Source organism: Anabrus simplex, chromosome 2, assembly GCF_040414725.1.
Source record: "Anabrus simplex isolate iqAnaSimp1 chromosome 2, ASM4041472v1, whole genome shotgun sequence".
Taxonomy (NCBI): Eukaryota; Metazoa; Arthropoda; class Insecta; order Orthoptera; family Tettigoniidae; genus Anabrus; species Anabrus simplex.
This window is the reverse complement of record NC_090266.1, coordinates 970,935,519-970,954,396: the sequence shown is the minus strand read 5'-3', so window position 1 is coordinate 970,954,396 and position 18,878 is coordinate 970,935,519. Positions and strand designations below refer to the sequence as shown.

Genomic DNA, 18,878 nt, shown 5'->3' with positions numbered 1-18,878 from the left:
TACAGGCCATAAAGACCCTTAGAGGGGTGGAAGGTAAAGGTTTCCACTATTTGCAACCTCGGCACTTGATGGGGTAGAGTGGTTAGCACTACACCTGGCCGCCTTTACCCCCAGGAATTAACCTGGTACTAAATTTTGGTGTAGGCTGAGTGAACCTCAGGGCCATGTGCACCTCCGGAAGTGGAAATCTTGTTTCTTAAATTTTACGACTTCCTGACTGGGATTCAAACCCACGTCCTTCCGGGCGAACCGAGCACGCCATTACTGCCTTGCAACATAAGATTTATTCTGAAGCCTCCACCTTATCAATACATTTGTTTACATACTATCATTCACAGTACCAGTTTTGACCCTTCAAGGGTCATCCTCAGCTGACAATTACAAATATAGTTCTTAAAAAAGCATCACAATGGGAAATATTGTGCAGTCGTGACAATGGTCCAATTCAACAGACTATCTAAAACAAATGATACAATTAAAATAATAAAATAAGTCCTCCTTTCTTGGATTATAAAAGTATTACATAGTATAAAAAGTCATGTCATTTGCAAATGTTTTTGTTATTTTGATCAGCGTCAAAATTGGAACTTGCAATGTTGTGTATGCACTGATAGTAGTATTCTTGAAGTGTCCACTATTGCGTTAAAACTTATGGCTAATTGATTAAAACATTTCGGATGTCTATTCTTGCGATAACTATATTGTTTATTTCACCATGCTCCTCTGCTGGTAGTATGAGCGTCTTGGAATGACTTGGACACTCTTTTTGAGGAATTGGGTAGTTGTCTAGTGTTCAGTTTGAGGCATTGTCAATATATATGTACAAGATTCATAATATATACTAATGCTGAGTTGATAGTAAAATGCGTTTTTAAGAATGGAAATTTGTTTTTAGTGACGTGCTTCTTAATTTGATGTATAATTTTGTCAAGTGTCGATTTGTTTTACAATACTTGAAGTCTTGGATTTTGAAAGATAGCGTGAAGGCTTCTTCCTTTTATGTTGTAGGCCGTATTTATCTGTAAGTAGAAACGAAGTATGTGAGAAGTTGCGTCTACTAGGTTTTAAGTTAGAGGTAAAAGAGTGTGCGTTGTACTTACAATAGATGTTGACACTGTGTTGCATTACATGGCAGCACGTCGAGTACTGTTGCGTGTTTGTCTAGAGCTGCTGCTTGTGGCTGCGGAGGGGAAGTTTGAAGGGGTAGAAGGAGCAGCTGCTGGGAGAGTGAGACTGGAGTGGGAGGTATCTCTTGGCGGTTCTTTTATGTGTATCGGGTGTTGCTTCTTAACTCTTTTTAGGTAATTATTTTTTAAGAGGGGGATGACTGCATCAAAAAGAATGTTGGATTTTTCTGTGATTTCGTTCAGATTAAAATTTGGGTTGACATATTGATCTAGGTTTATATTCTTCCATTATATTGAGTATGTAAACAAATGTATTGATAAGGTGGAGGCTTCGGAATAAATCTTATGTTGTAGCTACAATCAATACGGAAATGAAACTTATAAATTATGATAAAACAGCCAACCAGGCAAAACAAACTGCGTATAAATATCAAAATTTAAAAATCAAAATAACAAATGTAGTCAAAAGCATCACCTTTCTAATAGAATGCCTATCAAACGGACTAACGCCTAAATTTCTCAAAAAATATAACAACAAACGCAAAAACACTAACGAAGCCCATAATACGCAGAAAAGGACAAACCATATTTGGCTAAAAGAAGAAATAAAATTGTTATATAGGAAAAAACAACACCTCAATACACAACTTTACGAAACAAACCTGAAAGCTTCCCATGACCTACCAGATAGTTACTGGGATAATTTCCAACAAATAACTATTGAAAAACTAACAAACATAGCCATCCAAAAACAGAACACATTAAATAGGAAGTTAAACGCATTGAAACAATCACATAGCCAGGATATGCAGAGTAATGCCCCCAATAGACACCATTTGAGTAGACCTAACGATAGCAACCAATATACATTTCATCCACCAATGAAAAATCTAACAAATACGACATTCGATGAAACAGAATCCATTATACTGAGTAAGGACCCAAACATAATTGGGGAAATAATTCAGTTTTCCAAAATATCACTACAATCATCACAGAAACTAAGAATGCCATAAATAAAATACCTCATGAACAACACGATGAAATTAGATACAAAATTAGGAAAATATTACCACAGTATATTAACAAAATCAGTAAGGAGATCAGCAACAAAGGTACCAAGAACAATATGCAGATTAAAAAACTCAAAAACAAAATCAAACAGAACAATTTACTAATAACTAAAGCAGATAAAGGCAACACAACTGTCATCATGGACAAAAACAAATACATAGCCAAAACCAAAATCTGTTTTCAAGATGAAACTTTCCAAATCAAAAACAAAGACCCTACTAACAGCATCCAAAGAAACCTAAAAACATTACTAAAAAACACCCATTTTCTTCTAAACGAACAAGAAACTGCAAAACTCTTTACAATGAACCCTGGACTACCAACCGCTAAAGCATACCCGAAAATTCACAAAGACAGTGTCCCAATGAGGCCTATAATAAACTAGAGACCCAGTCCAACTTACAAACTGTCACAATTTATCCAAACATTCCTTAAAAAACACTACGCATTTTAAGCTAAAAAAACAATACAAAATTCAATAGAATTCTGCAACACCACAAAAGAAATAAAAATAGAACAACACCACAGACTAGCATCATATGATATAATAAACATGTACCCTAACATACCCACGCAAAAAACCATAAAAATAATAGAATCTAATCTCAAAAACCACAGCAAACTCAGTACCCTAGAAATAGAAGAGTTCATTAAATTACTCCAACAACAACTATTTTAAATTTCATGACACCATATATCACCAGCAAGGTTTGCCAATGGGATCCCCAACATCAGGTATATTAGCTGAAATCTATATAGATTATATAGAACACCAAAAAATAGATAATATTCTTTTCTGGTGTAGATTTGTGGATGATATATTTGTCATAATAGACAATGAAACTAATGAAACCAAAATTTTAGAACAATTAAATGCAATAGACCCGCATATAAAATTCACCATGGAAACAGAAAACAATCACACCATAAACTACTTTGACATATCTATAACTAGGCACGATAATCATTTATCATACAAAATATACAGAAAGCCCGCACATACATCCAATACAATAAAAATAGACTCCACCCACCCCAACGTACACAAGAAAGCAGCATACTATAGTATGATATATAGAGCCTTTAATGTACCACTAACAAAAGAAGAACTAAATAAAGAACTCAACTTGATCCATGAAATAGCCAGACAAAACGGATATAAAAAAGAAATGATCAACAAAATCATATACAAAATAAAAAATCAATCCAAATCCAAATTAATCAGAACTGAAAAAACCAAGAAAGATTACGTACTATTCACCTACAACAACACCCATATATATCCCATAACGAACATCTTCAAGAAACGAGGCCTAAAAATAGCCTATAAAACTACACACATTAATATCAGCATCCTACACAATTCCAAATCTATTAACAATAAAAATCAATACAGCCACTCAGGAGTCAATCGCATGAGGTGCAACGACTGTGAAGCCAGTTATATTGGACGTACTGGGAGGAACTTCCAGATACGATACAATGAGCATATCAATGCAATAAAACAGTCATTTTTCAGCCATAGGACAACATATTGAAGATTACGAACACAAATTTACAAATATTGAAAATGACATGCAAATTCTAAGTACTAACCCCAAGAGCCCCTTACTCAATATAATGGAAGAATATAAACCTAGATCAATATGTCAACCCAAATTTTAATCTGAACGAAATCACAGAAAAATCCAACATTCTTTTTGATGCAGTCATCCCCCTCTTAAAAAATAATTACCTAAAAAGAGTTAAGAAGCAACACCCGATACACATAAAAGAACTGCCAAGAGATACCCCCCACTCCAGTCTCACTCTCCCAGCAGCCGCTCCTTCTACCCCTTCAAACTTCCCCTCCGCAGCCACAAGCAGCAGCTCTAGACAAATATGCAACAGTACCCGACGTGCTGCCGTGTAATGCAACACAGTGTCAACATCTATTGTAATACGACGCACACTCTTTTACCTCTAACTTAAAACCTAGTAGACGCAACTTCTCACATACTTCGTTTCTACTTACAGATAAATACGGCCTACAACATAAAAGGAAGAAGCCTTCATGCTATCTTTCAAAATTCGAGACTTCAAGTATTGTAAAACAAATTGACACTTGACAAAATTATACAACATCAAATTAAGAAGCACGTCACTAAAAACAAATTTTCATTCTTAAAAATGCATTTTACTATCAACTCAGCATTAGTATATATTATGAATCTTGTACATACATATTGACAATGCCTCAAACTGAACACTAGACAACTACCCAATTCCTCAAAAAGTGTGTCCAAGTCATTCCAAGACGCTCATACAACCAGCAGAGGAGCATGGTGAAATAAACAATATAGTTATCGCAAGAATAGGCATCCGAAATGTTTTAATCAATTAGCCATAAGTTTTAACGCAATAGTGGACACTTCAAGAATACTACTATCAGTGCATACACAACATTGCAAGTTCCAATTTTGACGCCGATCAAAATAACAAAAACATTTGCAAATGACATGTCTTTTTATACTACGTAATACTTTTATAATCCAAGAAAGGAGGACTTATTTTTTTATTTTAATTGTATCATTTGTTTTAGATAGTCTGTTGAATTGGACCATTGTCACGACTGCACAATATTTCCCATTGTGATGCTTTTTTTAAGAACTATATTTGTAATTGTCAGCTGAGGATGACCCATGAATGGTCGAAACCGGTACTGTGAATGATAGTATGTAAACAAATGTATTGGGAGGCTTCAGAATAAATCTTATGTTGTAGCTACAATCAATACGGAAATGAAACTTACAAATTATGATTACTGCCTTGGCCAGGCAGCCCCTTATTTTTACCCCATATGATAATAGACTTCTATATAATTTTCACATTTCTTCCTATTTCCTTTTTTGAACAGTGGTACAATGCTTCCTTGTTGCCAATCTTCAGGTATCCTTTCATCCTTCCTTATGGTATTGATGGCTCGGTATAGCCACTGTAGTCCACTGCTTCCTTCTGCCTTACTCATATCAGTATTGAATTCATCTTTTCCACTTGCCTTACCTTTGGTCATCGCTTTCACTGCCCTTTCAAGTTCCAACCATGTTATTGGGTTCTATATTTTGCCATCACTTTCTGAAGACCCTCTTCGTCATGTACTATGGATCCATCTTCTCTCTCTAATGCCATGATTGTTTCGTGATTTACTCTTTTCGATTTTATTACTCTTTATAATAGTTTCTGATTTCCTCGACTGCCTTGCTCAATTTTGTTTGTAAACTGTCTGCAACATTTCTCCTTTTCTTCCTTGATACTCCTCTTTATTTGTAGTTTCAATCTTTTGTATTCCACATGTAACCTTTCTATCTTATTCTCATCCCTCCGATATGTTTTTAACTTTTCTTTATCCACTTCTTTCTTCACCTTGTTCCTTTCTTTTATTTCTTTTTTTATTTTGTCTGTCCACCACCATGTCTCCTTTCCCTTAACCTTTGCTTTTGTTTTTCCGCATACCTCTATTGCTGCTTCCACAAATGTCTGTCTTAAATTTTCCCACTCTTCTTCTCCAGTTCGTATTTCTGTGTTAGGGAACATCCTTTTTATGCAGTCTTGGAATGCTATTCTTTTATCCTCCTCCTTCCAATTCCCAAATCCTGATCTTTGGTTTCTTCTTCAGTACAATTTTAGGGATTTTTACTTGTTTTAATTCCACAATTAATAATCTATGATCATCTTCCATACTTTCACTGGGGATTATCTTCATATTCATGACGTATTTTCCCCATTCTCAGTCTGTCATTATAAAATTGATGAATGTTCCATACTGCCCATCCCAACTATATCGGCTAATCTTATGGCTATTCCTCTTCATAAACCATGTGTTCTTTATTATCAGGTTATTTCTGATACAAAATCCAACAGTTTCTCTCCATCTTCATTTCTATCACCATAGCCATGTGGGCCCAGAACATTCCCGTATACCATTCTATCAGTTCCCACATGGGCATTCAGATCTTCCATTATCATGATCCCATCTCCAACAATGTGTGTTCATTGGGGAAATCTTTCTTTTCTTCCACACTACATCCTGTCTGTGGAGCAGACACTTGTTCTCTATCTTCAGTAGTTCCTTGTTTACATGTATGTGCATTATTATAATTCTTTCATTTACATAACTTCAGCTATTGGTTCCCAACATTCTGATTCACTATAAATCCCACTCCATTTCTTTTCTCTTTACTGTTACCATCCAGTACAAGGTGTACCCCTTTCTTAGTTTCTTCATTCCTTTCCCTTTCCATTTTACTTCCCTTAATCCCAGGATGTTGAGTTTTCGTCTCTCCATTAGGTCAATCAATTCACTTTCCTTCTCATTCATTGTTAAAATATTTATTGTTCCAAATCGGGGTTTGTTCTCTGATCTAACACTTGCACAAACATCAACATTACCCTCATACTGTGCAACTGTAGCCAGAGATTTGTCAATTCCATTTCCATTTTTAAACTTCCATCCAAGGCTTTTATTATAGTTGAAAGCAAGTACAAATTGACTCATCTGCTGACTTGCTTAGTCCAATGCATCGGAGGATTTTCTTTTGGGGTTATTTTCGGGGCTAAACAATGTCGCGTACAAAAAGGATGTGTGTATATGTTTGAATTATAAGACATTACTTGGCTGCACATCACATCACTATCCATGTTCAGAAGCATTGAACCCACTGAATTTGTAACAAGATGTACTTCAGTCAAACTCTAAAGTAATATTCTATTCAGAATCATTTTATGGCAAACCTTCCCTTTCTCTCCCAGTAGGAGAGCATGGTATGGTGTGTAGTTGCCTTGCACTTAACCTTAGTAATAGGTTTGGTTATTAAACAGGATAGCAGGCACAAATTGATGGCACACAGTTATCAAAATGTGAAAGGGATTTAGTAAGCACAACATATTAACTAAATTCAAGTAATTCTTTGCTGTTGTATGTATATTTTAAAACAGAATGCCACAAATTATCTGCTTAGTGTCGTTGGTTGAGGTGGTCTCCTTTTTATACTCAAGTTTGTGGGATTTGCCATAGTTGAACAGTTCTAAGCATCATATTTCTATTTAAAACACAAATTTCCCTGTGTAAAAAATTGTATTTCACAGTGTTATTAATTGGAGTTCAATACACATTGCTTACATTTCAGAAGTATTCTCATATAGTTATACTTCTTAATTTTAGGAATTTCATCTTTTTATGTGATATTAAAAATTATTAAAATTTTCAAAATTCAAGTATGATGATTTTCTAAAATATTATTCAAGTAATGGTTATTCAGAAAGAGTAGCAGTGTTCTGTTCCTAGCCTTTTCAGATTCTTGCACTTGATTGTTTCGATAACAACCTCAGTGATGCAAGGTATTGCCTCAAGGTTGACATGTGATGCCTTTTACTCTGGCTTATTCTTCGATGTTCACTTTTTGCTTATTATCTTTCATACATTTCTTTAGGACAAGAAGAGGACTGTGATAGGTTACTTTGACAGAAAGGATGTTCCAGAATACAATATATTTAGAAGAGTGGCTACAAACCTGAAGGAGGATTGTCAGTTCTATGTTGGTTTTGGGTGAGTGTTGGACTGAATCATTTTCATTTTATTCCATTACATTTTTTGGAAATGCTGAAGAGAAGGGTCTCATGACTCTTCCAGACAAATCTGACTAGTGAAAGAAATATATGAATGAGTTAGTTACGTATTTTGAATCATGTAGTCATCTTGGATTCAGGAGATAGTGGATTTAAACCCCTCTGTTCGGGGCCCTGAAGATGGTTTTCCATGGTTTCACATTTTCACACCAGGCAAATGCTGGGACTGTACCCTAATTAAGACCATGGTTGTTTCCTTCCCAGATCTAGCCTTTCATATTCCATCACTGCCATAAGACCTGTCAATGACAGTGCGACATAAAACAAATAGCAAAGGAGTATGTGTATATCAATCTTATGCTTCAATTCTTGTATAAACTGCAGAGGAGTTTTGTAACTCAATTCCTGGATGCCTGTTATTCACAAATTACCAGTACGCAGGGCAGACTAGCAAGACTATCATCGCACATATCACAGATAATGTGGATGAGTGCGCGAGTCCTTCAGTGGAACGAAAGAGCCAACTCGTAGTTACCTTACATGTGGTGGCCGAAAAAGTTGAGATAATCGAGAAGGAACCCTCGTCAGTGGTGGCTGGTGTTCATGGAGAAGGATTTATGACATGTCCGATAATATGTTCAAAAATATTCAACTATGTAGTTGTGTATAGTACAATGTATCTTAGACATTTTTCAATCTGTGAAAACATGAAATGTAATATTAGTACACTCTAACCTGTAAAAAATGGGAATTGTATTTGGAATGACATGTTTCCTTCTCTACGAATATGTCAGATTCTTGAGAAATTAAACATGTCATTCCACTTACAATTGTAATTTTTTATATACATGTTATAGCATACCAAGTGTTACATTTCGTGCTTCAACAGACTGACAATCTTATATTAACTAAATCGACACTGCTAAGAATGGCTTTCTTCTTTAAAAAATAAAATAAAAATTATGTTGGCATACATTAAACATTTATGGTATTATGTTTTCAAACTTATTTATATTTGAGAAGGAAATAATATTGTTGCTATTTAATGATATATTTATCATAGCCATTGGTTAGTTGAAACACAGGCCTACATGTTATAAAGTAGCATAATGTAAAAATTACTTCTATACTTAATTTAATTAGGAAGATATTTCTTCTGAAAATTAACCTTTGTTAATTATAGTGAATAACACAGAGCTTATTATGTAAAATACTGTATGATGAAAATATGCAACTTTCATTTCGTCATTTTAATATAAAGTTATCGGCCCATTGCTGCAACGTGTGTCGGTCTACTTGCTGTGAAGAAGTTACCATGACCATACCTCACACCATGCACATACCTCACAAGTAATTTCTCGCCGCTCCACAAGTGCAGGTGAGATGCGCAGCACTGATGAAAACACAGGACCCATCAAGTTACAAAGTGACTGTAACGGAAATTTCCCATCTGACTGCCGGTCAAGAGATATTTTCTGGATTTTCAAAGTTGTTCTTGGGGCTCATGGGTGCCTGAGGGTGGAGATATAAGGCGATGTACAGAGGCCACCTTCATAGTTGATTTTAGCTTTCTGGGGAAACTGATCACATTACATCAAGAACGGGTACATCCATCTGAGAACTATGAGAAAGACAGGCCTTGTTGCGAGATTATCACGTGATCATCTTTGTCCTTGGCTTGGTTGGCAATATAGCGTAGAATCTAGTTGTCTTGTTTACATCTGTTGCGTTAAGATCTGATATTTTTATGTTTAAGTATTGTTTGGATTACGTTCGATGAGTAATTTTGTTTAGAAGAAAGTTCCCTTCATATGTGTAATGTTATTTGCTTATATATCTGTGTTCTTGTTATCTTATGTTGTAGTTGAATTTTGTTATTGTTGGAGTGCGACAAAAACACTTCGGCACCGTATGCAAGATTTTGAGCTTGAAAGGTACGGTAAATGGGATACGTACTCGTGTTTTCTGATCAGATTTCTTTTATTACTTGCCTACATTTATTCATGTGATAAGGCTAATAATTCTGATGTGTTACTGTTTCAGATAAGTCTTGAGATTTTGTGACCTAACCTGCAATGTGGGATGCCTAATCATTACAGCATGGAAGGATGCTATGTTAATCCAGTTACACCCCGCACCACGAGGAGAGGAGGCTGTTTCTAAGTTTGCTCTTTCTAAAGATGAAAAATTGAAGACTCGAAGCTAGAGAAAATTCCAGGTGATTTCAGTGGTCTAAAAGACCCGATTGTATCAAACATTTTTCAGAAAGTGACATTAGAATTGAAAAGTGCATCATTAAAAGTGGATTAAAGGAATTTCCGCATAGAATTCTGAAGCTAAAAGAAGCTGCAATTCCTTTTGTTTTTACAAAATTTGCCAAAATATTTGAGTGGCAAAGAAAGTGTGCTGTAACAAATATGGAGGAACAATTCGATCTGGCAATTGCAGCGAGCCCCAAGTCTAACCAAGGAGGTAAGCTGATTTCTAGTACTGATGATGCCATTTCTCATTTACCACAACAGTCGATAAGTTCATGATGGAACAGTTTATTTGTTATAGATTTAAATGCCGTGGCGGGTCCATCTCTCATGGCTTCTAGCTTCTATAGTTATTGACAGCAACCTTGTATATAAATTAAGTGTAATGACCATTTAGGATTAGATAAGATTCCCAAACATTTACATAAATTATGTTCAATGGATGTACAGTGGAAGTCTGCTATAGCGAGTATGACATATAATGAGAACGCTGTTGTAATAAGTTTTTTCTTTTAATGTTCCTTGAAAATTCCTATATTAAACTTCAGTTACAATGAGAACCTTTTCACTGATTCATCCATCATTACTAGTGATTTAGCGTGGGTAATGTTCTCCATTCTTGATATTTATTACTATAATAATAATAATAATAATAATAATAATAATAATAATAATAATAATAATAATAAGGGTGAGGATGAGGGTGTGCGGCATCTGCCATGTGTAGGTAACTGTGTGTTGTTGTGGTGAAGGGTAGTGTTATGTGTGGTGCGTGAGTTGCAGGGATGTTGGGACAGCACAAACACCCAGCCCCCGGGCCAATGGAATTAACCAATGAGGGTTAAAATCCCCGACCCAGCCGGTAATCGAACCCGGGACCCTCTGAACCGAAGGCCAGTACGATGACCATTCAGCTAACGAGTCGGACATAATAATAATAATAATAATAATAATAATAATAATATAGTACACACTGTGCAAATTTATAGTGCATTAACCTTTAGTGAAAGTTGTTAGTGGTTATTCTCTCAACACTCCCGATATATATGCTCTGCAGTGATTATATTGAATGTGTTCAATTTTCTGCATACATTTCTTGCTACATGCGCTAGCAAGCTCCATCATCGATATTCAAGATCCTGCATAAGTCGACTAGTAGTACCCGTTGACTAGTGTAAACAAATCTTCAAGTTTGAAATGAAAATGCAGAACGTGTCTTCGTAAATAATGTGGTGGAATGCAGTTGTTAACTCATCAGAAATAAAGGCTAAATTAAACAGTTGCATAATTTTACTACTACCATAGGTACTGAAATTAAGTAAGAATGTAGCCTAATACGTCTCAAGATATGGCAGGGTGCATCACTGATTTCAGAGGTTACTTTATATATTCTTGCACCTGGTTACATTTCAGAAATAGCAAAAACCGAGCTCGATAGCTGCAGTCGCTTAAGTGCAGCCAGTATCCAGTATTCGAGAGATAGTAGGTTTGAACCCCACTGTCGGCAGCCCTGAAAATGGTTTTCCGTGGTTTCCGATTTTCACACCAGGCAAATGCTGGGGCTGTACCTTAATTAAGGCCACGGCCGCTTCCTTCCCACTCCTAGCCCTTTCCTGTCCCATCGTCGATGTAAGACCTATCTGTGTTGGTGCGACGTGAAACAACTAGCAAAAAAAAAATTTAAAAAAATTAGCGAAAACGTTAAACCCTTGACTTACCCTTCCATCGTTGGTCGGCCACAGCTGCTGCAGTAGAGCAATATTGAACTCTTAAATCTTGGGGTCGTTGCGGGAGTAATTCGGTCACGATCTTAACCAAACGATGGGGTTCAGAAGAGAGCCTAACTACTTGAAATGAGGAGGAAATATGTGCTTACTAACTTTTATTGAATCATTTAACAGCACAAAAAATATTTTATTTGTATAAGTCCTTGATCAAAAAAGTTATTAATTATTAAAGGTTTCAGACGCAGTCACATTGCATAGCGTTATTTTTATTGATTACAATATCGAAGAATTTTCTTCGAAGAAAAATAGAGATCTCACAAATTAGTGGACAGCGAAACTGAAAAAGTGAAAAGAAAACCTGGAAATAGGGCACCTATTGATCCAAACGATAACTTAGAATTAATCTACACGATCCATGGAAAATCTGACCTTCAACAAGTAGAATGCCGGATTTACTCTTAATTAAGGTTATCCACCAGTCGAATACCCTTTCGGATACGGAAACACCCGCCAAATGGACCCTTAATCGAACCAAACGGACTATCAGTTGCTTTGGATAGGTTACAAAATATTGGAAAGCATGGTGTTCACTACAAGTTAACAGCAGCATTCACAATAGAAAACAAAATTCCACCATATATTGTCATTTCATGACACCCTTAAGTTATAAAATAATCCTGATGCTAAAACGTGCATCACCCAAACAGCTGTTCAGAAGGAACCGACAACAACACGATCCGAGAGGATCTTACCTTAAGTCATTCAGAAGGAACAAAACTGCGAAATGCAGGAAACACTTATTCATCCCGCATTTGGAAAAATGCCAAACACTGAAGTTAATTAATAATGGTAAATCACTTGAAAAATATTATTATAAAACCAACTTTCAGGTTATAAATGGTTACGTTACACTTAATAAAATTACAAGTCCACATGGTAAAATAAAATGAAAACCTAAGAATTCTTTCCTTTTTAACAATGACTACCATCACAGATCCATGTACTTATTGTTTGACCCAACACACGACCTACAAAGTTATCAATTGACCACACTCAACTACGTATAAAAATGAAAGAACGACAAAAAATTGAAAATAAAATATATTACCGGCTGACGAATCGAACCTGCATTTGTAACTCAAGTCTCACACTAATACGTTGAGTGTCAACACGCACACTATCAAAGCAAATGGACGTCAGAACGACAAAACAATTAAGTCCGTAAAATAAAATACTGAAGTTCATTGAACTTAAACACGCATGGCGAACTGCAATAAATATTCAATCACCGCTAGCTCCGTACCCAATATTGGACAACCCTCGCATGCCATTAGTGGTTCCATAATCTTAGGTAAACACCTTCCAGCTGATAAAGGGGCTGCGCGCAAGCTTGGCATCAATATTACTGAGCTAACACACTTTGCATTGCATACACTACTGCAGACACTACCATCGCTCAAGTCGCTTCGCAAAAACATCTAATCTAAGACTTGAGTATGTATAGCTGACATCCCCGACCTATCGTTGGGCCTACCTAATGTCTGCACACCCTAACACTAACCTCTATGTACACACACCTTCCTAAACCTATCGTTGATCATGAACTAGGACGTCGCATCATCAATATACTCCTAGGATAACATGTGACATTCTAAATCTATTGTCGAGCGAAAATTGGGTCGTGTACGTCTCCTCTAGCATATCAGGCGAGATCGTAACTTCAAACACACTCTTAGATATTTTAGCTGTAAACCTTGTCGAAACTAATAACACACAACGAAACAAATCTTGCCACAGAATGAACGCAAGTCGGGAAATGAAACTACGTCCCTATCTTGTTCCTAAAACGTGAAATTGAAAATAAATAACGTGTGATAAGCAATCCACAACTCAAACACGATCTCGGCATGCACAATACAGTTTGGAAAATTAGTAATGACTTCTGACACACATCTAACGTTAAGTGAATGTCGTCAAAAACAATAATCATCACCACTGCAAAAATCCACACTATAATTTTAGGGTGAAGCCCTCAAATCGCCTACCGTCACTTTTCCAAATCTTCATATCCATGACTATCCAGTGAAACGAAATCCAATGAATCTACACAGCCAAACATATCGCTTTAATAACGTCCAATATCTCATCCCACAATGTTTCCGATTTAATGATACATTATCGTCTCGTAATTTATGAAATTTACTGATTGGAAACTTGTCATTACAGTCAAATAACACCAACCGTGTATTCCGAATGCTCTTCTACCCTTGAGGTCATATTTCTATAATATTCATTATACTGACTTTACGTAACTAGTCACTTGGTCTTTAACTACCAAGAGTTACAATCTTCACCAGAAATTGTTTTTCACTTGGGATCTTAACTTGAAATCTTAATACTCACCTCAAACCAACCTTCTCCTGGTCTCAGTTTTCGGATCGTTAGCGGAATATACTACAGCCTGCCACATAAATATCACATTTAATATACAGCCTGTCTCAAAACTTCTTCTCCATCAGCAAATATAGCCTGTCTCAAAAATTCATTCTCATCGCCTTCTCACGGCGGTATTGCATGAAATACAGGCTACCTTTGCCTTCAACATCTATACAACTCTTATCTCAACATATCTAAATTCTTCGCCATCAATCCTTTTTCTTATATTTCAAGACTTTTCAAACCTCAATCCTCTCATGACAAACCACTTTTATAAAAATTCTTTTCATTTTTACTACAACTTTCGGACCTCAGGAATACAACAACACACCGTGATTTTCCATATCACCGACATACACGATGTCACAAAATTTTACTTCGCATGAATAAAATATAACTTTATCGGATTTCGCTGGACTTTGAGACACACGCAAACCTTATTGAACATACCTGTTAAATGCACTTTTAACATAGAGAAATTTTATCCTGCGGTAAACTTTATTATTACTATTATTATTATTATTATTATTATTATTAGTTTTTCGCCAAAAGTTGCTGAATTCGAACGATATTCAAAATTAAGACATTCACCACGACTACGTTATCGTTATCACCTTCCTAATTTTACTCAATTTGGACAATATCTCAAAGAATATTAACACAATATTTAAACTTCGCATTTGTTAGTTTCTTGACGTTAATTTTACAGCACTGAAGAGTTTCACATGACGACCAAAAATGTAATACATTCGCCTGATCATTATTAAATATCAACCCGACATACGCAATGAAAATTGGTTGGGACAAACAATATTCTAACTACAACATTGATACAAAGCTTTTCACAGACCTGTTATCGTAGACATCCTGGATTCTGGCTGCATCTAGCCAGCAGACCTTTTTGCCTAGCCTTCCATGGTTATGTTTAACATCATCTTCTTATAGATATGTATAACTTAAATTACACAACAATTTTCACTTGGGGTCGATTTCCACCTCAAACGATGCACTTTCAACACATTTAACAGGTGACGAGCACTCTTCTCAAAATGGCAATGGCCACTGTGTTCACAAGATTCTGCTCCCTCTCTCCCTACTAAGGGCCAGGTGTTCCAGCAGATAAGAAACCAGACCTCGCAGCCAACTTCCAGACTTCTCTTTAACAAATATTAGATGCACACACTGAATACAGGGAGAAACTTAGTTACTTACTCACCCAAATATCTAAACCTTCAAAGTTCCCATTAGCGGCAGCTCAGAAAATTTCGATCATCTTCTACTTTAACATTATATTTGAACCATAGACACCAATATGTAATAAGTTATTTGGAGAACAGATCTCCGCACTTTCCTGCTGACGAGTGACATGAGCTTCGCCGTTCCGACAACCAGACGGAGAGGGGAAGGGGGGATTTCTTTTATACCCTATGGGAGGACGCTACCCACACCATGAAGCTTGGTTGTGTAATATGCTAATTCCGCATCCAATAGACCAATTTTCCTGAAATTTGTTCCAAAACTTCGGAAAGGCAAACTCTTCTCTAGGCTTAACTGCATTTATATTTACCCTGGGGGTTCTATCTTCACATATGGTTTATGAATAATTTAGATTCTTTATTTCTGGATTTACTATGTCGCCAAAATCTCTCGTTATGAAGAATTTCTTGAATTTGATAAATTGTTCAGTATTCGAAGTCCACCGAAGTGTCCCGGTATTTCACAAGCTTACGGCTTGCTCGACACGGGGGAGCTCGTTCCCACGAGACAGCCAGACTCTTGAAATAAAACATGGCTGCTTTCAAAAAGTAGTTTGTAGCTGAAATAAATATTTGAAATTAAAAAATAATTTTCTCATCGTAGAATTATGGGTTCAACGTTATTACTCTACTGCTTGAAGTATATTTTCGTGATATATAAACGGTTAAGTAAGGATGGATAATACTGTTCGAGTACGAAAACTGGAGCCTGTAGAGTGATGCTACTGTAGTACAGTTTTTAAGAATGAAATTGAACATGCATGTTCACATAGTATCGGAATTAGAAAAATAACTAATGAGTAAGCCGCAGTATGGAAACCATCCACAAAAATGGAAGTTTTGAACAAACTGATAGCCATTTCATACTGATTTAAATTTTTTTGGGTTTATTCTCCTGACTTTTGCAAAAAATCTGATATAACGACAATCCGCCTTAGCAAGTAAATTTTTCATTTTCATTTTCAAGAATTCTCCCTATAACAGACTTTTACTGTACTGAGGTTGCAGAGTTTGTAAGAAAGATGTAAATGGGTGTTAACAGTGGTAATGTAATTGATAATTTGAATGTAACATTGCCTGAATTTGGTAGCAAGTATGAAACTTACATTTTTGTAAATGAGCTGTTAGTTTTATGGAAAACTACTGCCAATGATAGGCAGTATTTTGGCTTCACAATCATACCTTCTGGGTTCTCTTTTCCTTCATTCAATAGCTCCATATATTTCATTGTACATGCACGATATCTGGTGCAATTTTAAATTGTAAAGATGTGACAATTGTACCAGTTAATCACATGACAGCTTTGCAACTGTATGGTTTAGTTAAAAATAGGATTTAATCCACCTTATTGTGTATTGAACAAGGAACTAATCAATATGGACCAAAAGATGATTTTCATCACTTGTAATGACAGTATGGTTTGTTGTTGAAGGTTATACAAGAAATTGAGAAAATACGATTTAGGGTAATAATAATAATGATGATGATGATAATAATAATAATAATAATAATAATAATAATAATAATAATAATTGCATCAATGGAAAGGCTGTTCTAGCAATCTAGAATTTGTTGTTCTCCATCCCTGTGATAGTGACAGGAAACGTTCTTCGTATTTGATGCAGTGCACATAATAAAATGTATTTACTAGGAGCAACTGGATAAATAAGAGAAATGTAATTGCCTAACATTTCCAGATTTCAATGATTTTAATGTAATTTCTAATGCACATTTCCAACAATTGGAAACACTATATCAAAATGAAAAGAATTCACTTGTGAAGTATAGACCTACAAGGCTCTGTATCCAACCTTGATTGAGAAATATAATGTAAACCTAGCTTGTGGCCATTTTCATTGAGAGAAAGAGAAAAAAGGTAGGCACTTAAGTGTGTGTCGGAAGAAATTGACAGTTTTTCGGGATTTGAGGGCACCTGCCAGTTTTTAATATAACTAATGCAGAAAGTGCAATTGAAGGGAAAAGCTTCAGTGACAGTGTGAGAGAACCATTTACACTGCATAGGCATGATCAGCTGCACTTTTTACAGAAACAGTCTTCTTGGATAAAGATCTGGAGAATTGGTATGTGTAAGAATGAATCTCTCTCTGCAAAAATTTTAGGCATTCATTATAACCGTTGATTGATTGATTGATTGATTGATTGATTGATTGATTGATTGATTCATTCATTCATTCATTCATTCATTCATCTCATATAGGATAGGTTTTCTGTTTACAGAGTGGATTACTTGCTTCTTGGCAAGTTTTAGAATGATGTGTTAGAGGGGAGGTTTGAATGCTACAGACAGTTAAATGGAGCTAACTGCCACATGTTCTCATTCTTACAGTTAACTGAGAGTGAGAGAAAGCTCAGGTTCAAGTCTGTAGTGGTGTTAGCAGGCAGAAATGAAAATCGTCCATTTTCATGCTGCAATGAATCCTAGACCCCAGTAGAAATGACACCATTTTGTTGTCTTCATACATGAATTTATAATGCATTCTATAGTACTCCCAATTTTGAGTTACATTGCAGGATATATAGTCAGGCGTGAAATAAGACAACATAATTATGAATTGTGTCCTTCATGACTGCAAAGTAATACGGTTGTGGATGTTGAAATACTATCAGAGTTAAAGTTGCTTGAAGCATTAGACAGAGGTAAGCTTATGTTATCCTTAGAAACCGTCTTGAAAATTGCAATTGGTGTTGTAAAGGTTTGTAACGCAGGTCATTTTGAGAGTATATTTTCAGCTTGCACAAATCAGATGGGACTTCTGAAGAAACTGACTTCACAGATACCGACCAGTTATCTGAAGGCTGAAGTGTTATAATGATGATAGATTGTGAAGAATCTTATTTTGTGTTTATGTAAAGTTTCAGTATAACTTGTGAATATTAGTAACTATGGTTGTAAAATTATGCTGAATACATATATATATATTTTTAATGAGAATGGTCAGAAAAGATGTAATGTTGACAGAAAACTTAAGACATTTTAAACAGCTTTGTATATTTGCCTCAGATGTAAATAAATATATGTACAGTTATGGCAAATTACACTGTTTTATTTCAACATGAATTCCTGACTCTTTTTATGTTCATATTATAATGAAATTTAAAATATTTGTTTCATATCAAAGCTAGTAAAAGTTTTTCATAACATATGCCCATGTTTCACGCTTTAAGAGTATGATTTTGGTTCCCAACTTTGTTTTGTTTCCTTTATTTTAGGTGCACCTTTCTCCTTTATTAATGCCTTTCAGAAATGATCATTGGCAGCAATTTTTTTAACCATATTTACACATTCATTTATTACCGTCTTCAAACCTCTCACACCCCTCGCAGGGCACACAAAATGCACTAAATTTAAATTACTTTACTCATGGATATATCAAT

General features: G+C 35.6%; 1 protein-coding gene across 1 annotated transcript in view; it reads left to right on the top strand.

Annotated features, from left to right (window-relative positions):
- Positions 1-18,878, top strand: part of ERp44 (Endoplasmic reticulum protein 44) — a 266,413-nt gene that overhangs the window by 178,330 nt on the left and 69,205 nt on the right. The window contains exon 5 of the mRNA XM_067141768.2: positions 7,670-7,785. Within this exon, the coding sequence (XP_066997869.2) occupies positions 7,670-7,785 (116 nt within the window). The remainder of the gene's footprint in view (positions 1-7,669; positions 7,786-18,878) is intronic.